The 26,284-nt window shown below is 44.7% G+C and overlaps 1 protein-coding gene across 2 annotated transcripts in view; it reads left to right on the top strand.

Moving 5' to 3' along the window:
* Positions 1-26,284, top strand: part of LOC143987532 (presenilin-2-like) — an 82,176-nt gene that overhangs the window by 38,037 nt on the left and 17,855 nt on the right. For both annotated transcript variants that reach the window (XM_077486317.1, XM_077486318.1), the window contains 2 exons: positions 17,139-17,280; positions 24,630-24,697. In XM_077486317.1, the coding sequence (XP_077342443.1) occupies positions 17,139-17,280; positions 24,630-24,697 (210 nt within the window). The remainder of the gene's footprint in view (positions 1-17,138; positions 17,281-24,629; positions 24,698-26,284) is intronic.

The raw sequence follows: 26,284 nt of genomic DNA, 5'->3' as shown, positions 1-26,284 counted from the left end.
TGGTCTGAGATACCTCGGGGAAGAATCAGGACATCCCTGACTTTGGGAAGAACAGGGGTACCCGCGTAAATCAGGTCGATTCGGGAAAACGTTCTATGTGAGGCAGAATGACACGTATAGGCCCTGGTCTGGGGATGGCGCCATCTCCAGACGTCAACCAGGCCATAGGTCTCCGCCCACTCTGCCAGGCCCTGTCTGCTCACTCCCGAAGGGAGAAGCCGATCCAGACCCGCATCAGGGACGAGATTGAAATCGCCCAACAGCAAAACCCGGTCAGTAGAGAACTCTGCTATTTTGGCATTAACCTGGTTCAGTACCTGTAGGGAGGCCGGAGGTGGGAGATAGAGGCCCGCAATCACCCAGGGTTGATTGTAAAGTAGAGCATGCATCACAATATACCTACCCCCCGGGTCAAGGGCCAGGTCAAGTAACTTAAACGGGAGGGACTTCACCACCAATATACTAACCCCCCTTGAAAAAGTAGAGTGGGTCGCATGATAGTGGTGACCCACCCATGGCTTCTTAAGGCTGAATGTTTTTTTCCCCATCAGGTGAGTCTCCTGGAACACGCAGATGTGTGGATGGTAAGATTTAATAAACTGGAACACCAATGAGCGTTTCACAGGAGAATTTAAGCCTCTCGTGTTCCAGGAGAGGACCCTAAGAGAAGCCATCAACAAGGACGGAAAATAATATGAGATGGGAGAGTGGGATATCCATCTCCCCATCCAAACACCCAGACCCGGAAGGCCAGGCACAGGACCAAACCATACAGAGCATTAGGACAATGTGACTCAGCAGTGATAATGTCGAGCATAACCCAATCACCAAACATAGAAATAAGAACAAAAAAAAAACAAAAACAGGGGGTCTGCAACGGCAGACCAACACAACCCCACCAACCCCCCCACCCCGCCCATCCCCCAACTCAGCAGGAGGGCTTTCCTTCCCAAAACTACGATGGATAAATATCCACCCATGGAGGCCGTGTGCAAGAGGAGCCTTGCCTCCTGCCACATTGTTGTGGAAAAAACAGAACAACTTCAGTCCAGCAAGGATATGAGGTGTAGATCTCCCGGAGCCCCGGGGGCACATACTTCAGGTCCAATAAAAAGGAAAAAAAATAAAGGAAAAAGGAAAAAGGAAAAAAGGAAAATCCCTTGCAAAATCCTCAGTCCATTCCCCTCCATACGAAAAAATTCCCCAGCCACGGGGTAGTAGGAGACAGCATCCCCAAGCACTGGCACGTGTCCAAGTCCCCCAGCAATCGAATAGATCCTGTCCCATCCCACATAGAGGAGGGGGGGGGAGAAAATTAGTGTGTACACAGGATGAGAAGGCAACCATGGGAAAGTCTCGGTCTGTACGAAGGTGTACACCGTCCAACCATCGAGGTGCAGGGGGGGGGGAGCTGTCTCAGAGGAGAGGGGGAAGACACATTCGGCTAGGCAAAATCAAGCAAACAGTGGGGAATGAAGATCACATACCAGGGTAGTCTCAACGCGGGAGAGTCTCAGCCCAGTCCGCAGCCTCCCGGGGCGAAGTAAAAAAGATGGATTTCTCGCCGTCTTGAACCCGCAGTCTGGCCGGGAAAAGCATACTGTATTTCACCCCCCGCTGTCGCAGCAAGCTTCTAACGTGGTCGAAGGACTTCCGCTGTCGCTGGGTCTCAACCGAGTAATCCGGGAATATGAGGATCTTTGCATTTTCAAATTTAAGTTCCCCCTGCAGCCGCGCCGCCCGGAGCACTGTGTCTCGGTCCCGGTAGTGTAGCAGTTTAAAGATGAGAGTGCGGGGTGGGGAACCCTGTGGGCCCCTGGTCACCGGCATCCTATGGGCTCGCTCAATGGAGAAGTGCGAGGAGAATTTGGCCTTAGGGAGCAGGGACGGAAGGAGCCCCTCCATAAATGACACCGGGTCCTGGCCTTCGGCCCCCTCAGGGAGACCAATCACCCGTAGATTATTGCGGCGGTTACGGTTTTCGGCATCCTCGGCTCTTGCTTCTAGATGTCGAACCCTGACTTTCAGGGCCTGGATATCGGCAGCATGGGCCCCCTGAGCATCTTCCACCCCGGATACTCGGCGCTCAACCTCCGTCACCCGGTCACGGAACTTGTCCATGTCCCTCCTGATCAGGGCCTTCTCGGTCTGAACATGATCGATTTTTGTGGTCAGGGTAGTCTGGCATGTAGAGATGGCCATCATCAGGGTCTCAAACGCCTCCGAGCCGGCATGGATAGCCCCGGCCGGGGGAGGATCCGTCTGCACCTCCATGTGGTTGACCGCGTGTGCGGAAGGCCAAGGAGCCGAGCAGGCAGGAGTCGAAGCTGACTTTTTCTGGCTTATCCGTCGGCCACCGGGCCACCGGGCATCGCCCAAAGCCCCTCGAGGTAGTCCTACAACGGAACGCACTGCCGGGAGTCTTCTACACCAGGGTGATAGTAGGATAAGCAGCCGGAGACGAGAGCTCAGTTAAAACACGTCTGCTCTCAGCGCCATCTTGGACACGCCCCCAATTTACGTACTATTGATGTTAGGCTAACTGATCTGTAATTCCCAGGGATGCATTTTGGGCCCTTTTTAAATATTGGTGCTACATTGGTTTTTCTCCAATCAGCTGGTACCATTCCAGTCAGTAGACTGTCAGTAAAAATTAGGAACAATGGTCTGACAATTACTTGACTGAGTTCCCCAAGTACCCTCGGGTGCAAGCCATCTGGTCCCGGTGATTTATTAATGTTAAGTTTCCCAAGTCTAATTTTAATTCTGTCCTCTGTTAACCATGGAGGTGCTTCCTGTGATGTGTCTTAAGGATAAACACTGCAGTTTTGGTTACCAAAGCCCCTAAATTCCCTCATGAAGACTGAGAAGAGTAAATTCCATACCTTCGCCATCTCCCAATCCTTTGTAAACAGATGCCCTTCCTCATTCTTTATGGGAACAATGTGGTCTGTCCTCCTTCTTCTTTTTTTTTTTTTTTTTTGTTACCATTTACATACTTAAAGAATTTCTTGGGATTTTTTTTTGCTCTCCTCTGTTGCGTGTCTTTCATGTTCTATATTAGCCGTCCTTATTGCACCCTTACATTTCTTGTTGCATTCTTTATAAAGTCTGCATGCTGATGATGATTCCTCAACCTTGTATTTTTTGAAGGCCTTCTCCTTTGCTTTTATATGCATTTTTACATTGGAGTTAAGCCATCCAGGACTTTTGTCCACTCTTTTAAATGTATTACCCAATGGGATGCATTGGCTAATGCCTTTATTTAATATGCTCTTACAGCAAACTCATCTCACCTCCGTGTTCTTTGTTCCTAATATTTTATCCCAATTTATGCCTTCTAGCAAGGTTCGTAGTTTAGGGAAGTTGGCTCTTTTAAAATTCAGTGTCTTTGTATTCCCCTTATTTTTCCTATTTGTGTGATTTTTATACTGAAGCCAATTGACCTGTGATCGCTGTTACCCAAATGGCCCTGTATTTTCCGTCTGTATTGTTGGTAATCATTAGATCCAGTAACACTTTATTTCTACTTGGTGTGTCTACCATCTGACCCATAAAATTGTCCTGCAAGACATTTGGGAACTGGCGAGCCTTAGATGAATGTGCCCAGTCTGTCTGGATAGTTAAAATCCCCCATTATGATAACACTTCCCATCCTTGCTGCTAATCCAAATTTTGATAGATCTGTCTCCCCTTCCCCCCTCAGGCTTGGAGGCCTGTAGCATACTCCCAGTATTATTTCCCCCTTAGCTTCATCCCTTTGGAGCTCTACCCTTAAGGATTCCACCTCCTCCCTAGCTCCCTTAGTCATGTCATCTCTCACATTCACTTGAACATTATATAGGCATACCCCTCCCTCTTTTTTACCCTCTCTATCCTTTGCGATAAAGGGGTATACCCTTGAATGTTTGCCAGCCAATCATGAGAGCTGTTGAACCAGGTCTCTGAAATTCCCACAGGCTCCTGGCATTGGTGAACATGCCACGTAATTTAGACCAGATATTATCCTCTTATTGGGTGTTCCTAGATTCCAACTAGAACTTGCTACTATACTTACCTTGGGTTTATGTGCTCTTTGGTCAACCGAAGCGCAGTGCAAAAAGCTACTGGCTAGTTTTCCTTTTCATGGTGAACGGCTGTTTGGGGATGATCTGAATAAGTCAAGACAAATGGGTGGCTTCCTCAATTTCTCTAGGGTACAAACAAGAGTTCAGAAAGTCCTTGTTTTCTCAGATCAAACGTTCCCAGGGATCCAGAGAAAAAGAATTCTCTCTTTCAAGCATTGGACCATCTTTTGTCTCAAAAGGTGATATCGGTGGTCCTTATGAAAGAGCAGAGATTGAGGTTTTATTCAAACCTTTTCACGGTACCCAAATCAAATGGAGATGTCAGACCCATTCTAGATCTCAAAGATCTAAACTGGTTTTTGAATATCCGCTCTTTTCGTATGGAGTCAATTCGATCAGTAGTCTCCATCCTACAAGTTGGAGCACTTCTGGTGTCAATCAACATCAAGGATGCATACCTCCATGTGCCAATTTCCCCGCTCACCAGAAATATCTATGGTTCATGATAGAAAATCTTAATTTCCCTAATCGTCTTTCAGGACAGCCACTATGAGAGATGGTCTCCTCCTCTTCCTCTGGAAACACTGCGCCAGCCCATAAATTCTTACTTTCCCTGCCGGACCTCAGTTATTAGTGTTTCCTCCGACGGGGAGCCTTTTTTTTTTCTTTGAACCGAGCGGACCGAGCAACTGGCGACGTCGTATCCGGCAGAAGCGAAGGCTTGACCTTAAATACGATCGACTTCCGGTTCTGGGTTGTGGAGCTGATAGGAGGGCCGAGCACAAGCTGGAGACGAGTCAGAAATGCGCACAGGCAGCGTGAGATTTAGTAGTAAGCAGCCACCTGCAGTCATGTCAGAAGCTGATGCTCAACCAACAGACACTGCCTCCAGCATTCCCCCCCCCCCTCCATGTATGGTTCTATCAATGGGGGGGAGGGGCAGACCCTCTGGGTGGCCAGGGGGGAGGGGAGGCTCAGATCCCTGCATTTAAAAGGGGTCTAGTGCACTCCCAGGGTTGTATCCTGAGCTTTGTATTGACTTTTTTCTCTTTCTGTTTTTTCCTTTTTTACTTATTTTTCAGAAAGCTACGGAAAACACTAAGTCCACGCATAGCTCTAAAAAGAAGTGTGCCTCCTGTAGGGACATTTTAGGGGAATCTTGGACAAAAGTGTTGTGCAGAGACTGTATAGATTCCCTTGTTAAGGAAAGGGAATCTAAACAGGAGTCAGGACTAGCAGCTTCAGTCAAAGAGCTCTCGTCCACCTTCTCTTCTTTTAGATCCCTGTTTGAAAAGTTTCAGCTTCCCACGGGTCCAGCTCCCCAGGATACAACCCCACCTCTAGCACAGAGTTCTGCTCCGGTTCAACCTGCTACTACAGGGGGGACAGAGGTTGCAGGCCCTTCAGGGACAGGAAGGGGACTTCCAGACAGTTCCTCTTCCGATTCCCAGGAGGGTTCTGAGGGGGAGGACCAGGACGGGGGGGTCCAGGAAAGCCTCCAGATATAAATTATCCCTTGATGAGGTAGAGGACCTCTTAAAAGCGATTTATACAACCCTCGGTATCCAGGCGGATAAGAAACCCCTAACCCTTCATGACCGAATGTACTCGGGTTTAGGGGAACCAAAGAGAAGGGTGTTTCCAGTGCACGAGGTACTGATGGAAGCAGTTAAAAAGGAGTGGCAGGATCCTGAGAGAGAGCCCTTCTTTTCTAGATCCCTTAAAAGAAGATTCTCATTTTCAGAGGACCCGGCATGCATTTGGAATAAAAATCCCAAATTAGATGCCGCCTTCTCCCAGGTCTCCAGACACATGGATTTGGCGTTTGAAGACATGGGGGATTTGGCAGATGTCATGGACAAAAGGATTGACTCTCTGCTTAAAAAACGTGGGACTTAGCTATCGGCAATTTAAAGCCTGAAATGGCAGTTACAGTTGTGGCTCGCAATTTAGAGCACTGGCTCTCACAGATCCAACAACATATTGAGGCAGGCACAGATAAGGAAACCATTCTGTCGTCCTTGCCTACTATGCTGCAAGGTATCGCTTACATAGCAGATGCCTCTGCTGAGTCTGTCCGCATGTCGGGCCTAACGGCGGCTCTAGCCAATTTGGCCAGAAGGGCCCTCTGGCTAAAAACGTGGCCAGGGGATAGTGATTCCAAGGTAAAACTGTGTGGGATACCTTTGACGGGGGACCTCCTTTTTGGCCCAGGGCTAGAGACTGTTCTAGACCGTACAGCGGACAGGAAAAAATCATTTCCTCTTAAGCGGAAAACCCCTGTACAAACAAAAAAGGGGTTTCGTCCGCAAGGGAGCAGGTTAACCCCTAAACCAGAGGGGAAAAAAGAAAACCTGGCCCCAAAAAGGCAGGGGCAGAGAAGGGGCGATTTTTTTTTTTTTTATTTTATTTATTTTTTTTATTTTTTTTTAAACCCTCCTGACCAGCCCCGTAAAACCCAGTGACAGTGGGAGGAAGACTGTCTTTCTCCCACAGTGGGAGACAATATCCCCCAATCAATTTATTTTAGGGGTAACAAGAAGGGGGTACCTCTTGGAATTCTCAAGACCGCCCCCACAAATATTCCTTGTCACGCATCTACCCAGGTGCATGGCAAAGGCCGAGGCCTTACTGGAAGCACTGAGGGAATTAGAGAATCAGGACGTTATTCTCAGAGTCCCAAAAGCAGAAGAGGGAAGGGGGTTTTATTCTCATGTCTTCATAGTGAAAAAACCTTCAGGAAAATTCAAATTCTGAACTTAAAACCCCTGAACAGGTCAGTGGCATACAAAAGATTCCGCATGGAGTCAATCTTTTCAGTAAGGGCTCTTCTACCCCGCAACTGTTTCATGGTATCTCTGGACCTAAGGGGCACGTATTTACACATCCCTATAGCAGAGGCCTCGCAGAAATTTCTACGCCTTGCCATAGATCTAGGAAACAGTGCACCTTCAGTTTCAGGCCCTGCCATTCGGGCTATCCTCTTCACCCCGCATTTTTATCAAGGTCCTGGCAGAAGCCATGACCTTTCTTCGGCTCCAAGGGATATCTATAATAGCCTACCTGGACGACCTGCTCTTATTTTCAGCATCCCCAATACAGTTAGTCAAGGATCTCGACCTAACCAAAAGGGTCCTTACAGACCTGGGGTGGCTACTAAACTTGGAAAAGTCCAGCCTGATCCCCTCGCAACAGATCTCCTATCTAGGATTCCTGTTGGACTCAACACTGTTGAGAGTTTTTCTGCTGAGAGAGAAGGTGCAAAAGCTGGACAGAGCGGTGGCCTCTCTTCAGAGCAACCAGCTGTTTTCCATAAGGTTTCTGATGTCAGTATTGGGTCTCCTTACATCTACACTCCCAGCAGTGCAGTGGGCGGGACTAATTTTCATCCCCTACAGACCTTCGTCCTAGGGGTGTGGGACCACAGTCAGGAGGCTCTAGACACCCTAGTACATGTTCCACACCAAGTAAAGAGATCCCTCTGGTGGTGGAGGAAAGTGACGAACCTGTCGCAAGGACATCTGTGGCTCATCCCGGTTTCTCGGGTAGTTACCACAGATGCAAGTGGCAGAGGTTGGGGGGCACATTTGGGTTCCCTTCTAGCCCAGGGCACTTGAGAAGACGACGAGCTGTCTCGGTCATCCAACTGGAAAGAACTAAGGGCAGTGGGACTAGACCTCCGCAGTGGCCTACTTAAACAAGCAGGGTGGCACGAAAAGTGGAGCCCTGTTGTCTTTAGCAAAAGAGATCCTGAGCTGGGCCCGAGACCTATACCCTTTCACTTTCAGCAGTTTTCCTGAGAGGAGAGAAAAATGTGGTAGCAGACTTTCTCAGCCAAAAGAGGCTGAGGGAGGGCGACTGGGTTCTCAACCAGGAGATCTTCAATCTCATAATAAAGAGATGGGGACCTCCGGAGGTGGACCTTTTTGCGTCCAAAAGCAACGCAAAAACCCCCCGTTTTTTTCTCCCTGAGAAGGGGAGAGGGAGCTTTAAGTGTGGACGCTTTGATCCAGAATGGCACTTCAGAACTTGCTATGCCTTCCCACCTCCGGCGTTGTTGCCAGCAGTTCTGAGAAAATTTCAAATGGAAAGTACATCTCTGATTCTGGTGGCACTGCATTGGCCCAAGAGAGAATGGTTCTCAATACTGAAACAGTTGGCTGTAGAACCTCCCCTATTCTTGCCCCCTCGGGATGATCTCCTCTCTCAGGGGCCAGTCCTCTGTCCACGAGTACGCCAGTGGAAGTTAGCGGCCTGGCTACTGAGGAGGGTATATTAAAAGCTAAGGGGTTTTCAGAGAGGCTAGTCTCTACCCTCCTGGACAGTAGGAAAAAGGAAACTCGCCAGATCTATGAAAAGGTCTGGTTACGTTTCAATAAATGGTGCGTAGAAAGCTCTTTCCCAGTTCAGAGCTCCTCCACAGTTTTGGAATTTTTACAGTGTGGGGCAGATGAAGGCTTATCCATTAGTACCCTCAGGGTTCAAGTGTCAGCCCTCAGTGTTTATTTAGAAGAGCATCTGGCTGCCAACCTGTGGGTAGTCAGATTCTTTAGGGCCCTGACCAGACAGAGACCGGTCCAGGGTCTGCCTTTTCCCAGATGAGATTTATCCTTAGTTTTACAAAGCTTAATGGGACCCCCTTTTGAGCCTTTAAAAGAGTGTTTACTAAGAGAACTTACTTTGAAGACCGTTTTTCTGGTAGCGGTAACAACTGCTAGGAGGGTCAGTGAGATGGAGGCCTTATCAGTCAGGGCAAAAGACCAGAACGCAGCAGGATAATGGTATTTGACAATGTGTTATTAATGTGTTCTTGTGTCTCCCCAGCTGGCCGGAGGTAATATAAACTGAGGTCCGGCAGGGGAAGTAAGAATTTATGGGCTGGAGCAGTGTTTCCAGAGAAAGAGGAGGAGACTAACTCTCATAGTAGCTGTCCTGAAAGACTACTGGAAAAGACGTTACCGTTAAGCCTAACTCTAATTTTTCAGTTTGTAGCTCTGCCTTTTGGACTAGCTACTGCTCATCAAGCATTTACAAAGGTTCTGGCCCCTCCTCTAGCCAGATTAAGGGCTCAAGGTATAACCATTTTAGCGTACCTAGATGAGGTACCTAGACCAGGGTATGGTCACCACAGTCAACTACTTGGAATACCTAGATTGCATTCTCAACCTAGAGAAATCTTCCTTAAAACCATCAAGGCGATTGGAATACTTGGGTCTGATCATAGATACAGCCCAGAAGAGGGTATTCTTACCCCAGGCAGAGATCAGTGCCATAAGGGAGCTGATTCAGATAGTCAGTGCAAAGAAGAATCCTTCTATTCGACTTTGTATGAGGTTGTTGGGAAAGATGGTGGCTTCATTCAAGGCCGTTCCTTATGCTCAGTTTCATTTGAGACTGTGGCAAAACAGTATCCTATTGGCTTGGAACAAGAAGGTCCAAGCTCTAGATTTCCCAATGTGCTTGTCTCCAAAGGTGCGCCAGAGCCTCGGTTGGTGGTTGATAACCAAGAATTTGCAGAAAGGAAAATCCTTCCTATCAGTTACTTGGAAGGTGGTAGCAACAGATGCCTGCCTTTCGGGTTGGGGAGCAGTCTTGGAAAAGGCGACTGTCCAAGGGAAATGGTACAGGTCAGAAATGACCTTGCCCATCAATATTCTAGAGATTTTGGCAGCGCGCTTGGCCCCTGGGGCCTGGACGTTCAGATTACGGAATGGTCCTGTCCGGATCCAATCTGACAATGCCACAGCAGTGGCCTATATCAATCACCAAGGGAGCACGAGAAGTCATGGGGCCCAGAGAGAGGTGAATCGTATCCTAACTTGGGCAGAAAACAATGTATCTTGCCGATCGGCAGTCTTCATTCCAGGAATAGAGAATTGGCAGGCGGACTACTTGAGTCGCCAGCAGTTGTTCCTCGGAGAATGGTCTTTTCACCCCGATATCTTCCTGACAATATGTCAAAGATGGGGGATTCCGGACATAGATCTGTTTGCGTCCAGGTTCAACAAAAAGATCGACAACTTGTGTCAAGAACAAAAGATCCACTAGCTTGTGGAACAGATGCCTTGGTATTCCCGTGGAATCAGTTTTCACCGATTTATGCATTCCCTCCTGTTCTGCTGCTTACGTGACTTCTTTGCAGAACCAAGCAGGAAGGGAAGTCGTGATTCTTGTGGCCCAGGAGATCTTGGTTTGCAGAGATCATAAAGATGGAGGTAGGGGACCCATGTACCCTACCACCACATCCAGACCTTCTCTCGCAAGGTCCAGTATTCCATCCTACCTTACAAACGCTAAATTTAATGGTTTGGCTATTGAGACCCACATTCTGAAGAAGCATAGACTGTCCGGTTCAGTGGTATCTACCTTGGTTAATGCAAGGAAACCGGCCTCCAGAATCATATATTATAGAGTCTGTAAGGCATATGTCTCCTGGTATGAATCCAGGAGTTGGCACCCCAGGAAGTATATCATTGGTAGAATCCTTGACTTTCTGCAAATGGGGTTAGAAATGAAGCTGGCCTTGAGTACTATCAAAGGCTAGGTCTCTGACCACTTGCTTTGCATTATTTCGTCGTAGCTTTATTCAGGTGGTAACATGGCCTAATCCTCCATTTAGGTCACCCCAGAACCCTTGGGACTTGAATTTAGTTCTGTCAGCATCACAGAAACAGCCTTTTGAGCTGATACAACATATTCCCTTGGTACTTTTGACAGGAAACTAGTTTTTCTGGTAGCCATATCTTCTGCAAGAAAGGTATCAGAGTTGGCTGCTCTTTCTTGTAAAGAGTCATATTTAATTATTCATAAGGATAAGGTAGTATTGAGTTCTCATCCTAACTTTCTACCAAAGGTAGTGTCAAGTTTTCATTTAAACTAGGATATTGTTCTACCTTAATTTTTACTATGGCTCTGTGTCCCGTGATGTGTGTGTGTCTATATATATATATATATATATATAATATATATATATATATATACACACACATATACAGTGCCTTGCAAAAGTATTTGGCCCCCTTGAACTTTTCAACCTTTTGCCACATTTCAGGCTTCAAACATAAAGATATAACCTTTTTAATTTTTGTGAAGAATCACCAACAAGTGGGACACAATTGTGAAGTGGAACGAAATCTATTGGATTTTTGAAACTTTTTTAACTAATAAAAAAATGAAAAGTGGGGCATGCAAAATTATTTGGCCCCCTTGCGTTAATACTTTGTAGAGCCACCTTTTGCTGCGATTACAGCTGCAAGTCGCTTGGGGTATGTCTCTATCAGTTTTTCACATCGAGAGACTGAAATTCTTGCCCATTCTTCCTTGCAAAACAGCTCGAGCTCAGTGAGGTTGGATGGAGAGCGTTTGTGAACAGCAGTTTTCAGCTCTTTCCACAGATTCTCGATTGGATTCAGGTCTGGACTTTGACTTGGCCATTCTAACACCTGGATACGTTTATTTTTGAACCATTCCTTTGTAGATTTTTCTGTATGTTTGGGATCATTGTCTTGTTGGAAGATAAATCTCCGTCTCAGTTTCAGGTCTTTTGCAGACTCCAACAGGTTTTCATCCAGAATGGTCCTGTATTTGGCTGCATCCATCTTCCCCTCAATTTTAACCATCTTCCCTGTCCCTGCTGAAGAAAAGCAGGCCCAAACCATGATGCTGCCACCACCATGTTTGACAGTGGGGATGGCGTGTTGAGGGTGATGAGCTGTGTTGCTTTTACGCCAAACATATCGTTTTGCATTGTGGACAAAAAGTTTGATTTTGGTTTCATCTGACCAGAGCACCTTCTTCCACATGTTTGGTGTGTCTCCCAGGTGGCTTGTGGCAAACTTTAGACGAGACTTTTTATGGATATCTTTGAGAAATGGCTTTCTTCTTGCCACTCTTCCATAAAGGCCAGATTTGTGCAGTGTACGACTGATTGTTGTCCTATGGACAGACTCTCCCACCTCAGCTGTAGTTCTCTGCAGTTCATCCAGAGTGATCATGGGCCTCTTGGCTGCATCTCTGATCAGTCTTCTTGTCTGAGCTGAAAGTTTAGAGGGACGGCCAGGTCTTATTAGATTTGCAGTGGTCTGATACTCCTTCCATTTCAAAATGATCGCTTGCACAGTGCTCCTTGGGATGTTTAAAGCTTGGGAAATCTTTTTGTATCCAAATCCGGCTTTAAACTTCTCCACAACAGTATTACGGACCTGCCTGGTGGATGCTCTCTGCGCTTTCAACAGAACCCTGAGACTATCACAGAGCAGGTGCATTTATACAGAGACTTGATTACACACAGGTGGATTCTATTTATCACCATCAGTCATTTAGGACAACATTGGATCATTCAGAGATCCTCGCTGAACTTCTGGAGTGAGTTTGCTGCACTGAAAGTAAAGGGGCCGAATAATTTTGCACGCACCACTTTTCAGTTTTTTATTTGCTAAAAAAGTTTAAAATATCCAATAGATTTCGTTCCACTTCACAATGGTGTCCCACTGGTTCGTGATTCTTCACAACAAATTTACATTTTATATCTTTATGTTTGAAGCCTGAAATGTTGCAAAAGGTTGAAAAGTTCAAGGGGGCCAAATACTTTCGCAAGGCACTGTGTGTGTATATATATATATAATATATATATATATATATATATATATATATATATATATTATACACAGTGTACGCTGCTGTAATTCAGTATTAGAAATATTCCTCCTTCTGCTGTAGCTTTGAGATCTTTCTAACTCCAGTCAGTGCTGGTATGGTGTATGAGAACATACCTAGCCTCACCCCAGAAAGAGCCGGGCCATGCTGCTTTACATCAGCGTGTGGCACAAGTAAATGACGGCATGAGAAAAAACAAAGTGCAGCGCAAACTTACTAATCAATAACACAATATAGTGGAACCCTCTAATGTATGGCAATATCTGTAAGCTTCAATATCACCTCAATACCAGTCTCTATGATATGTAATGTCACATATAATACACATCAGATTGAAAATAATAAAAAGAAATTACTGCAAACTTTGCAGAGTTGGTGGAAACCCCTCCTACAGAAATTTGGCACTGGACGGTGTCCGCTCCTTATCAGTGCCCATAAGTGCATCATCATCAGTGCAGCATATCAGGCAGCTTTTCAGTCCCCATTAGTGCAGTTTATCAGTGCCCGTAAGTGCGGGCTCCTCTGTGCCCATCAGTGTAGCATCATCTGTGCAGCTTATCAGTGCAGCCTTATTTGTGCAGCTTATCAGTTCTCATCAGTTCAACCTCAGCAGTGCAGCCTTGTCAGTGCCCATCAGTGCAGCTTATCAGTGCAGTCTCACCAGTGCAGCTTATCAGTGCGGTCACACCAGTGCAGCTATTCAGTGCTCATCAGTGCCAGGCTCTGCATGTGCTGTTTGTGAACAGCTCATCCTTAATATTAACTAGCAGTGCTTCCCTTAGGAAACGATTGCATTCCCACGTTAAGGATGTATTTCCTGTGCTGGAAGTGTTGTCAACCTGGAAGTAACCTCCCAATGTGTTTTTCGTCATAGGAAGTAATGTTATCAGGAGCTAGAAACGTTTCTATCAGCAATTGTGTAAATATCATGACATTGTTTGTTGCAGTATTGGTGTCATGATATTGCATTAGACTACACTACTCTCAATGTATTAGATATGTAGTTGGATGTACATATTTCCATGTTTTGTACTTGTAGATTTGGGGCCACATTTAAAGCGGTTGTATATCGATGTCTGAATAGACACAGAGAGCTGCAGCTCGGCTCAGGTACCCCTATAGCAAGCTTCTTGCTGTGGGGGCACTCAGTAGAAAGGAGGAGCTAAGAACACCAGAGAGGGGCCTGAGATGAAGAGGATTGGGCTGCTCTGTGCAAAACCACTTCACAGAGCAGGTAAGTATAACATGTTTGTTATTTTTAACCTCTTCCAGACCGCCCGCTGTCGATGGCGGCGGAATGGCTCCCCTGCGTGAATCACCGTAGCTGTATGGTGGCCGCTTTAAAGGGATTAGGGGGCGCACGACTGAGGTGCACGTGCCTGACGGCCGTGATGTCCGCTGGTGCACTCGCGATCTCTCCTGACAGAGCAGGAACCGGTGTAAACACACACATCCAGGTCCTTTCAGGGGAGAGGGGACAGATCGTGTGCTCCTAGTATATAGGAACACCGATCAGTCTCCTTCCCTAGTCAGTCCCATCCCCCCTACAGTTAGAACACACATAGGGAACACAGTTAACCCCTTGATTGCCCCCTAGTATTAACCCTTTCCCTACAAATGACATTTATACAGTAATTGGTGGCTATTCAACATGACTAAAGCTTTGTTTTTGTTTTTGTTCTTTTTTTTTCCCCAAATAATTTTTATTTTTATACACTTTTTAACATAGGTAAGTGCAGTACATTACAAGTATGCATAAACAGTTTAAAGCTGTCTTGTACATTATAGGTGCGATATAGCAGTTATAAACTAAGTGTATTAACTTGCAAAAGTATTCATAGGAGTCGCTAGGAGACTCGTAGCAGGAAGAAAGGGAAAAGAGAAGGGAAAGAAGAATAAGAGGGCATCGATCTGGCTTATCTTGCCTGTTTATGGTGGATACTCCCGGAGGTGCCACAGCCCCCAGACCTTCCCATGGGCCTCCAATCTATCCTGTATTGTTGCGGTAATTTTTTCCATCATCTCCACATCCTTAATCCTGCCATGTAAGGCCTCTAGGAGAGGGGGGTGAACACTGCTTCCAATTTAATGCCACTAGGCATCGGGCCGCTGTGAGGATGTGGCGTACTAGTTTTTTATGGGGCCCCAGGATTTTCAGAGGTGACAAGCCCAGTATAAAAAATTGGTAGGGTTTGGAATAAGTACAACAGTTTCAGGAGTACTGTCATCTTTGCGGAGGCTATCCGCCCCAGTAGGGAAATGTGGTGTTTTTTCCATTGTAGTAGGAGGGCTCTTATGGAGTGACACAGGGGTGGATAATTTTCCTGGTACAGGGTGGTATATTTCGGGGTGATGTGGATCCCTAGATATTTCAACGCCTTGTTTTTCCAGCTGTAGGGAAAGTTGGCCTGCAGATGGGCTATCTCTCTGTCTGGCATGTTCACTGGGAGGGCCTCTGATTTTGATGTGTTAACTTTGTACCCTGACAGTACCCCATACCTGTCAAGTTCCACGTGTAGGTTTGGAAGGGAGGTTCTGGGTTGAGTCAGTGTTGGGATTACGTCGTCCGCGAATAACAAAATTTTGACCTCCCTGCCTCTGACCAGAATGCCCTTTATATCCGAGTTTCCACGGATCGTGGCTGCCAGAGGTGCAAAGAGCAAGGGGGACAGCGGGCAACCCTGCCTTTTGCCATTAGTCACTGAGAACAGGGGGGAGATAGCGAAAGGTGTTTTGACTTGGGAGGAGGGGGTAGAGTATAAATGCTGGATTGCTAGCAGGAAAGGGCAGTGAAACCCAACGTTGTGTAGTGTGGCGAACAGGAAGGGCCACCCAAGTCGATCAAAGGCCTTTTCGGCATCCAAGCTAAGAAGCATGGACTGCAAGCCCTCCCTGTTCGCCACCTCCACCAGGTCTATTATTTTCCTAGTGTTATCCCCCGCTTGCCGGAGTGGGACGAAGCCCATCTAGTCTTTGGGGCAAGGGAAGGGAGGACTGTATTCAGGCAAAGTGAGAGTAATTTAGTGAATATCTTCAGGTCTTTGTTGTTTTTTTTTTACTCACAAACATATCATACTTCCACTTTGCAGCTCGTTTTGCACAGAATGGCCCTGAACATCCTCTTCTGGGGTCCCTCGATGGCTCTCGTGTCTCCTCCCCGCTTTAGATAACCCCCTAAGAGAATTGATCTCCCGAGGAGGTTACCTGGCAGGTGCGCTCCCGAGTCATTTATTCGGCATCCATAGAAGCCGAATGTATGGCTCGGCCCCCGCGCCCGGGTCATTGGATTTGATTGACAGCAGCGGGAGCCAATGGCTGCGCTGCTATCAATCTATCCAATCAAAGCCGGGACTCCGTGGAGAGAAGGACAGCGCCGAAGAAGATGAAGGGCCTCAGGTAAGTAAAACGGGGAGCAAGGGGGCGGTTACTTCCAGGTGTTTTTTCACATTAATGCATAAGGCTGCATTATGGTGAAAAAACACAAACCTTTACAACCCCTTTAAAGCACTAATCACTGTATAAATGTCAGTGGTCCCAAAATAGGGTCAAACGTGTCCGCTCTGTCTGCCACAATGTCGCAGTCCTGATAAAAATTGCAGATCACCACCATTAATTACTAGTAAAAAAAAAAAAATATATATATATATATGCCATAAATCTATCCACTATTTTGTAGATGCTATAACTTTTGTGCAAACCAATTAATATAGATTAAATGCAATTTGTTTTTTTTTTTGTTTGTTTTTTTACCAAAAATATGTAGAAGAATATATATCGGCCTAAACTGAGGAAGAAATTTGTTTTTGTTTTTTTGAATTTGGGATATTTATTATAGCAAAAAGTAAAAAAAATTAGTTGTTTTTCTTTTCAAAATTGTCCCTTTTTTTTTTTTTTGTGTATATAGGGGAAAAAATAAAAACCGCAGATGTGATCAAATACCACCAAAAGAAAGCTCTATTTGTGGGGAAAAAAGGACATAAATTTTGTTTGGGAGGCATGTCACACGACCGCGCAAATTGTCAGTTAAATCGACGCAGTGCTGTATCGCAAAAAATGGCCCAGTCAGGAAGGGGGTAAATACTTTCAGGACTGCAGTGGTTAAAGAAAAAAAGACTTTAGTATCACTTTAAATCAAAACTTTTAAATTGGTAGTGATACCAGGAAAACTGACTTTAAGGTTTTTCTTATATAAACAGTTTGTTGCATTAGCACCATTGATCTAACAGTGCAAAAAAATATTTTATGCTATAGATATCCTTACACTGCCTTATGGAATGAGCCTCATTATGCTTCCTTGCTAAATTTCTTTTAATTAATTGAACACAGCAACAAGAGTGAGTTTATATACATGCTCAACAAATATTTTAGGTTTGATGGGTTTACAAGTCACTTTGTTCATTTGTGGGTTTTTTTCAGAATCTATACACCTTTTTCAGAAGACACAACCTCAGTTGGGCAGCGACTACTGAATTCTGTTTTGAACACAATTATAATGATAAGTGTTATTCTTGTCATGACAGTGTTTCTTGTTTTATTATACAAATATCGCTGCTATAAGGTAAGAGACATTTTATTTTACATAATTCTACCAAATACTGCACAAAGATTACTCTGTGAATTGTTAAATAAAATTTGTTATCCAATAAGACATAGATCCTAAATTAATTTACAGTTAAAGTGATAATAAAGGTTTTTATTTTTTGTTTTTTTAAATAACAAACATGTTACACTTATGTAAGTTTTAATATTTTGCACTTACCCAAAAAATGTGAAAATGAATTAATGTGAATAATTATAAAAAAATGAAATTATCAGATAGGTGCTGCAATTCTAAAAATCAAAATAGACCATTCAACACATATATTTAATACAAAAACAGAAGTGCGCAACCCTAGTGAATAGAAAAAATGGAAGGCAACTCCTATAATAATGGAGTCCTCATCAGATTAAATTGAATAATAATATAGTAATTGTCCATATATTTTCAATATAAAGCATTGATATGCATGATGCTCAGCGGTGTGTTCTTCATAAATCAAAAGGGGAAAAGTTAAAGCCTCTTACCAGACAGGATGGATCCCAAATTATAGGGATCAAACACGCTTGTAACCACCTGCAATTTTTCCCTCTGTTGGCTCCAATATACAAAAACCTCCTCCCACTGTAACATTCACTCCACCAAGGATTAGGAATAATATTTCAAAAGATTCCAACTCCAATAAATCAGCTCAATGCTCCCCAGCCTTATCTTCCATGACAGCACATGGGAGAGAGAGGCTCAAGTCGCAGGATTACAGAGGAAACAGGCTCATCAATGTATGAAGTGCTCGGAGATGGTCTTCCCCGTCACAGTGCCGGCCATCAGCTTCAGAAACTGAGTGTCTGGAGGAGCAAGATGGCTGCTAAACTTCCTGAAACCACCGTGGAACATGGGGTGGAAATGATGTCAGCAAGGGGAGATGACTAGTTTTGGAGCATGCTCAAAAGGCTCCTTTAAAACCTCAACCAATTCTTCCCTGCTCTGTGTAATGTTTTTTGCACGTAGCAGGCCTGATCCTCCTCTTAGGTTCCCCATCGGCACTCCTGTCCCCTCCTCTTCTCCCAGTGCCCCATCCCAATAGCTATGGGGCACTTGGGCGTGCTCGCTCCTGAACCGCTGCTCTGTGTCTATAAGATGCCATTGGCTCCCACTGCTGTCTCTCAGCCAATCAGAATGTAGAGACCCAGGAGAGCAGCTGCTCTCATACACATCGTTGGATCACGGTCAGGCTCGGTTAAGTATGCAGGGGGGAGCTGGATACTGAAGGTTTTTCTTAAAAAACCTTCCGCCTTTACAGTTTGTACTTTCTATGGGTAGATTGCAAAATAGTTATCAGCTTGTCTTGCCTGACTTTTATTCACATTTATTGTACATCTGCACAATGTGGGCCGTGTTTACATGTGGTATTCCCGAAGGGGGTTCCTGGTGATTAGTTGCGGGAGGAAGCTCCATTGAAAGCAATGGGAATTTGACATTTCCTGCAGCTAATCGCAGCTGTCCACATGTAATCACCCATTGAGTGATTACCTGCAAATGATCGACCCTGAACGTAGACAGTCAGAGAGATGAAATAAGATGTGTACATTTACATTTTCAGTGCCTACGTTTTTTTTTTTTTTCCTAGGTATTTTTGTACCACCCTAGTCACTTATGTAGATAATAAAATGATCTGCTTTTGGTACTGGAACATTCACTGCAGGTTTCTTTCTGCCTGATATAAAAAAAAAAAAAAAAATAAATCATATGAAAAATAAATTTTTCCGAACATTTGTTTGTTTTTCTAATGGGTTCAAATTGATGTTCATTTTCAACCACAGTGACAAGAAAATTTGAAGGAGCAGGATGGAGACTTTTCCTTAAGTGAATTTCTAACAGTATATGTGGTTTTCATTAAGGAAAATCAATTTATCCCAAAATGAATGATAAAAACAAGTGTAAGGCTGACCGCAGTTCAGCCTGTATTTGTAGGAGGAATCAGGCTGCATAAAGTCTCCTTTGCCTCCTCCCTTGTGGTCGTAAGCTCTCGTATGACGTAATTTCCGGCGCATCTCTTTGGTCACTTTTGCATCGCAGTTGCTATGAGGAAGATGAACGAACGCTTTGTTCCCCCTGCCTCGTTTCTGGCCCAGTTTACCAGGGGCTACGGCGGTCTTCTCGGAGGGTCTTGTGTGCAGCGAGTGCTGTTAAGAGGGAAGTTTGTCTACCCGCCGTTCCTGCCAGACTCCTGTGGTTTTAAGGGGTAATCAGTGCTTGCCAGTATATTGCTGGAACACATTTTGATTCACGACACTGACGTCACTTCCGGGTCACGGATCATACGAGGAGGTTGTTTGGCGGTTTCTTTCTCTGCCAATTACTTATTTATCTTTGAATACTGATATGCGGGCATATTTATGTTCACCTGTAAGCAGATAGGGGTTTAGGGCTCAGCGGGGAAGTGGGGGGTGATATCAGCCCGATCACAACCGATCAGGGGTTGTCGGTTGAGGGGCTCTCGTCCCGACGTTTCTCGGTGCTTTCTCTGCCCCATCGCTCCCCGTTATTCTGCAAAGGCAGCAGATGGGAGTGTCCGCGTGTTGCCTGTTCTCAGTGGGGTGGTCAGCCCGATCGCAGGGGTATGTCAGCTCAGGGGGTGTTTCATCCTGTCGTTCTAGGCACACATACTGTGTAATGGTAATGCGCTTCCCTCCCTAGTACAAGGTATAGATAGATGGTAACGTCCACCCTTCCCTGATTAGTAGGTGCTGGCCCTTTGTCAGAAGTGATTGGGTTTGTGTGTGTGTGTGTGTGTGTGTGTTTTTTTTTTTTTTTTTTTTTTTTCCTGGATACACGCCAGGCACAGCACCATCATCAGGGTGTGTTCGGGGGAGGGATGGAGGCGCTCACACATCGCACCCTTCCAGCTGTGCAGTGTCATGTCACAGCATTTCGTTTTGTAGCTTTTAGTTTTGTAGCATTTCCTATGTAGCTTTTCATGTTGTAGCCTTTCATGTTGTAGTTTAATTCATGTCGTAGTTTATTTCATATCGTAGCCTTTTGTTCGCTGATTTCCGTTCAGCTAATGCTTACATCTAGGATCTGTCACGTCTACAGATCCATACAGGCTGAGGTTTTGTTTTTAATTGATTGTCGACCCACAATCTTCTCGCCCTTATACCATATATCATACATGCACGTTCCTCATTACACCTTTACTACTACCCACCATAGTCTGTGGGTACCTTAGCCTTGAGTGTTAGTTTATAATTGCCTGTCAAGGTGCTATAGGTTGCTCAGGCTCGCTTACTGCATACACTAGGGTGGTGTTGTCATTAGGTTCACGTTCATGCGCTATTGGTCTTGTCTCTTCTGCACCCACATCCTCATACTTGTCAGATACCAAGGGGTGTTGTTGTTTCATGGGCTGGTTGTCTGTTTATATTCTCTGGTCATTTTCACACAGCAGGGCTGTCTATATTCTCCCACTGCAGGTTACCCATCACGTCTATGAGTTTAACAGATTGAGGTGATCGTTTTTATTTGGCTCGTTCAGTGGCAAGTCTCCTCATCTGTTCTTACGCAGCTTGTATTTCTCATGCTAACTTGCGTTTCTCGTGCTAACTTGCGTTTCTCGTGCTAACTTGCGTTTCTCGTGCTAACTTGCGTTTCTCGTGCTAACTTACGTTCCATGTTACTCACGTCTTTTCCGTGTTTCTCACGTGGTTCATATAATTTACGTTCTCGGGCAACCTGCTTTTCTCATGCAGTTTGCGTTTCTCATGCAGCCTCGGTTCTCATGCTGCTCACGTTTCGTCAGCTCACACTACTCACGTTTCTCGTTCAGTTATGTTCCTTCACGCAGTTTACTTGCATTACATCTCGATTTCTGTTTCATATATTTCAGGTTACCATTTGCTTCAGTACCCAGACACGTTTTCAGGTTTCTAGACCTGAGCTTATGCTTTTAGTTTGCCTATTACGCCTCCAGTAACTCGGCCTGGTAATTGCACAAGACTGGCATGCATCGGTCCCGTTCTTACGGTGTGTTTTTCAGGGGGGAGGGGGGCCGGTCGGTCGCAGGTAAGCCTTGGGGGCGATTGTTACAATTTTGTTTATGTCTAGTTTATTTTTTCGGTTTATGCAAGTCATGTCTCGAACAGCGGATGTTGGGGACTTCACTTCTATCCCTCCTTCTCTGGCTAGGGGGTCGGAGCATGGTAGTTCACCCTCTTTCAGAACCTGGACCGTCCCAAGGCCTCATTGTTCACACCTAGCGAGCCTCAACTCTTTGATCTGATGGCAGAATTACAACGCAGGGCGATTGCTTACTCGGTTTTGGCTCGGGAAGACCATTTATTTTTATTTATTTTTTTATTTTTAGGTTGCTGTTCCCTTGTGCGACGGATGTAACTGCGGAGAAAGTTACCCTGCAGTCTGTGGTTTCTTCCCTGTCCTAAATCTACACTACCCTAAATTCCCTAGCTACGTCCTGCCAGGAGTTGCGTAATAAAGTGGAACTGTTGGAAAGTCAGCCTAATGCAGCTGCTATGTGATACCAAAATACTTGCCACCATCCTCATCTATAGCTGGCTATTGCAGTAAGCAGCATTTGGAGGGCTAAAACAGGTAACAACAAAAGCTTGGGGAATGCCCAGGAAAAAAACCAAAGCCTACTTACCACCAGCTCGCAGACAACCAAGTAAACCTGTCTAACAGTATGCGTTAAAAACAGGGATTTAGTCCGCACGCATTTGCAAGTGCATGTGTGAGCCACAGAGTCACGTCATGGCACCCTGGTATCTGTGGTCCTAACACTAAAATATGAGAGCCCCCACAGTGGAGGCACATGCATTATGATGGATAAATGAGGGCAAGTGGATTGAAGGTACAGCAGCACACCAAACACCCAGCAAATAGCACAATGGCTGAAAAGGTGTTGGTGCGTTGCTGGACCAATACAAACACCAATGTAATGCCGAAAAACTTGCCACCACCCTCATCTATAGCTGGCTATCGCAGCCTGTATTTGTAGGAGTCAGGCTGCATAAAGCCTGCCCTCCTTTGCCTCCTCCGTTGTGGTCGTAGGCTCTCGTATTCCACCCACCCATTCCCTTTTTTCTTTTACTTTTCATTTCATACTTTGGTATGCCCCCTTTTAGGCATACTGACCACCTGACCCCGGCACGTCTCAAGTCAATGTTCTCTATTGCTCTTTATTCCTTTCCTATACTATCCACAGATTGACTCCAAGTACAAACAAAATGTTACTTTTAAGTGACATTCGTCATGGAGTGTACTGATCAGAATATTTGTATGAATGTTTGGCAGGAAATCTACTATGTATAGCTAGCTTAAGTGATTAACAGCCATCAATCAAATCTAATCCTACTTTGGAAGATTAAATTAAATTGTTAATGCAAGAAGGAAATTGCAAATCAGATGCCAGCTGCCCTCCTACTGATCCTATGAAGATGTACGGAGGGCTAGATGCAGGGGATTACCGAGAACATATATTTCTAAAATGTTAAAACCCATCATAGCAAAAAAAAAAAAAAAGAAACTGTGCATGCTTATAAAATTGCTCACCACTACCCTTGTATCACTTTCCATCACTTATGAACTATAACATCCATGCCCCATATCCCCAATACACTAACTTTATCTTTCACAACCCCGACTAGTACTACATTTATGGGGCTGTACCCAGAGTATTGGATACTGTTTTGTCTGCTGGTCTGTGTTAATTTCCTCCCTGAAATGCAGTCTTACCTATGCACTATTGTCAACCTGTATTGTATACCATATAATATTATTCTCAATAAAAAATATTTGGAAATGAAACCCCTTCCAGGTTATTATAGCTGTCTTCGTGTCTATTAGTGATATTTCCCCACACTTACTGTCCTGGAGACTGAGTAGTAACTGATTTGGTGAAAAATCCAAACTGCAACATTTTATGGTTTCCACCTGTATGCTGAGGCTGCTAATTAAGAATGCTATTTAGGACTAATGGCCTAGCATAGGTTGTCAGTGCCTGCGACAAGGCACGTAATTTGTGGCCCCTAACCTGTGGATTTTCAGACCCCCCCCCCCCCCGCTACTCTGATCACACCTCCAGATGCCCCATCAGATCCCTCCACTCTGATCACACCCCCCAGATACCCCCCCATTACACACACAATCCCCCCACATCTCACCGGTACTGCAGCGCCAGGGGGGTTACCTATGTCATAGGACTTGCGCTGGCAGCTGCAGCCTCGTCCACCCTGACCTCCTTCTCCACTGGCCCCCCCGGCCTGACAACCCCCCTCTACACAGCACAGCACTCACTGCCTGTACATGCTCAGGATCACTGCTCTGCATGCAGCAACTGAACAGCAGGTAAACTAAAACCTCCACGCTGCACCCTCCCTCCCACCAGGTGCAGCAGCCTGCTGACTGGGCTGCCTTATGATGGCCCTGTTTGGGCCCCACTAAATGTTGCACCCAGGGCAACCACACTGGCTGTCCCCACGCTACGCCACTGTTTAGGACATTGGACCTGCTTCTGCTTTCTGTCACCAGCAGTAAAAATCTGATAGGGGTTTGAATCCTTTGCCACTCTATGCAAAACTAGAAAAAAAGTTATGGCTGCAGTTCCATTTTAAGTTGAGCTCAGTTACCAGTTCGATTTACAGTTGCAGGGCTTTCTTAATAGCACTTGGAGTTCTCGATCTGATATTTTCACCTGTTTGCAGGAATTACTCTGTAATGAAGGGATAGACCACCACTGTCACTTTGAGTAACACTTCAGCATGTACTTGTTAATATTATTGCTACGTTTACACAGCGGAATTACAGCGGCCAGGGGCGGCTTCTGGAAAGAATCATTGTATTCTTGTTGGCAGTTATTATCGCTGCTTGAACACTGTGTGGGACTAGCAGCTGCTGTCAGTGGTGACTGTTAGATTAGTACTTTTTACAGACCAATGGCCAACGCCGCTGCTGCTCACATAAAACTGAATGGAGTCAACTGAATAGAATCTCTGACAAACGCGGGACAAAGTCATAGTGTGCGTCCAGGGTTGCTGTTTCTGCACAGAAATTAATGAATGGGTAAATGCGAATAGCAGCGGCGCCAGCCATTGATCTGGACAGAGTGCTAATCTGACAGCCATCACTAACAGCTGCTGCTGATCACACACAGTGTGTGCAAGGGGCATTTACACATGTAGTTAATTGGCCAGTGTGTATGTAGCCATACAAAGTCCTGCTGCGTCCAGGATGTATTATAAACCATTTTAAGTCACTGTATGTACCACTAATTCATAGAATACTTTATGTACCTTTTTGTTCTTTAATTTTGTGCTATTTAATTCCCAGTGTTGTGTTGTTGTTTTTTTTTTTAGTTCATTCATGGATGGCTGATTTTGTCCTCTCTTATGCTGCTGTTCATGTTCTCCTACATCTATCTTGGGTGGGTATAAATAATTTTTACATTTTTATGAAAACTGTTGTCATGGCTTGGCAAATTTGCTTTGACGGCTAAAAAAGCTATTTTTTTTTTTTAAACTAACGCCTCTTTATATTCTGTTCAGAGTATAAAACGGCAGAATAAAATAAAAGCTATAATTATACTTACCCTGCAGGTCGCATGAGGTGGGCAGTTATGAGTAATTTATGGCTTTCATTTTATTTAAAAATCAGACAGCTGTCTCATTCAGTTACACTGCTACTGAATGAGACCGCTTTCTCACTAGGTAATTTTAGGGGAACTTAAATATAAATTACCCAATTTTTGGGTGAACTATAGAAGATGAGGTTGGGGTAAATGGAAACCCAACTTGTCAAACCTTAAATTTGTGTGCACCTGTGAAATGGTGACAAACTTCAGTACCCTTTTTTTTTTATAGGCGATGCTTTAAAAGCCTCCTATAGGTCATCAGTTTAATGTAGTAGGTCTTTCTAATAATATTAAGGTGGAGCTCTACCCAAAAGGGGAAGCTCTGCTTGTCTGACACCTTTTGGGGGGGGGGAGCTGGCACCTGGTTTTCACATCTATCGCTCCCACTTCTAGCTCCGTTCGCCCCCATCCTCCCCCGCAGCCGGGGGTTGATAGTTGATTGAAAAATTGGTTGGGGTGATTGTTGTGATTCCTGGATGGGTAAGTGCCCTAATATTAAAAGTCAGCAGCTACAGGATTTGTAGCTGCTGACTTTTATTTTTTTCTTGGGGTGGGGGGAGCCTGGAGCTCCTCTTTAATGTTATGTTTGCACATGATATTGATATGATTTATGATTGTACACACCATTTATGTTTATGTGTATAACGTATAGGTAGCACAGTTACCCATAGGGTAGGTTTTTTTTTTTTTTTTTGTCTCTTCAGTTGTTTATACCCAGTATAACAGCAGCAACCTGTTTTAATATTTGTAATTTATTTATTTATTTTTGGTTTGTTGATTTTTTTTTATTACCTGTACAACATATACATATCCATAGCACAGGTTTTACTTCTTATATATGACTAAAAAGAATGTTTCATATTTTCTTTTGAATTTATAAAAGAGTAGATTGTGGCGCTAAACCCGAAAACCTCTATATATTATGAAAAATCCACAACGTTGAAGTGCAGAAAAAAAAAAAAACGTATATTAGATATACAATATTATACATACTCATACTAAAGTGTATTTATGCCTAAAAGCCCAAACAAAGGTGCCAATATAAATTATTAGAATGAACGATGATAACAATAATTTTAATAGTGATATTAGTCCATATAGTAAAGTGTTCAAGCAAAAATAAAAGTGACCATCAAACGTTATAAAGTAACCATTAAAAAAATGTCCCATATAAAAAGAAAGTGACTAGTGCAAAAGTGCTAATATCTTCAGTGGAGAGAACAGCTTTCCCCGGTGGGCTTGGTCACATCACGTGCATCTTCCTTACAGCTAACAGCGGCCGGTGGACATTGCTAACAAAGCGAGCTTTCACTACTTTATATGTGAGTAGGTTTTTTCTTTCTTAAATAAAGCACATTTTAGTACGTACTACACTATGGA

Source organism: Lithobates pipiens, unplaced genomic scaffold, assembly GCF_037356315.1.
Source record: "Lithobates pipiens isolate NorthernLeopardFrog02 unplaced genomic scaffold, aLitPip1_a1.2 Scaffold_18, whole genome shotgun sequence".
NCBI lineage: Eukaryota > Metazoa > Chordata > Amphibia > Anura > Ranidae > Lithobates > Lithobates pipiens.
This window is presented reverse-complemented; position numbering and strand designations above follow the sequence as displayed.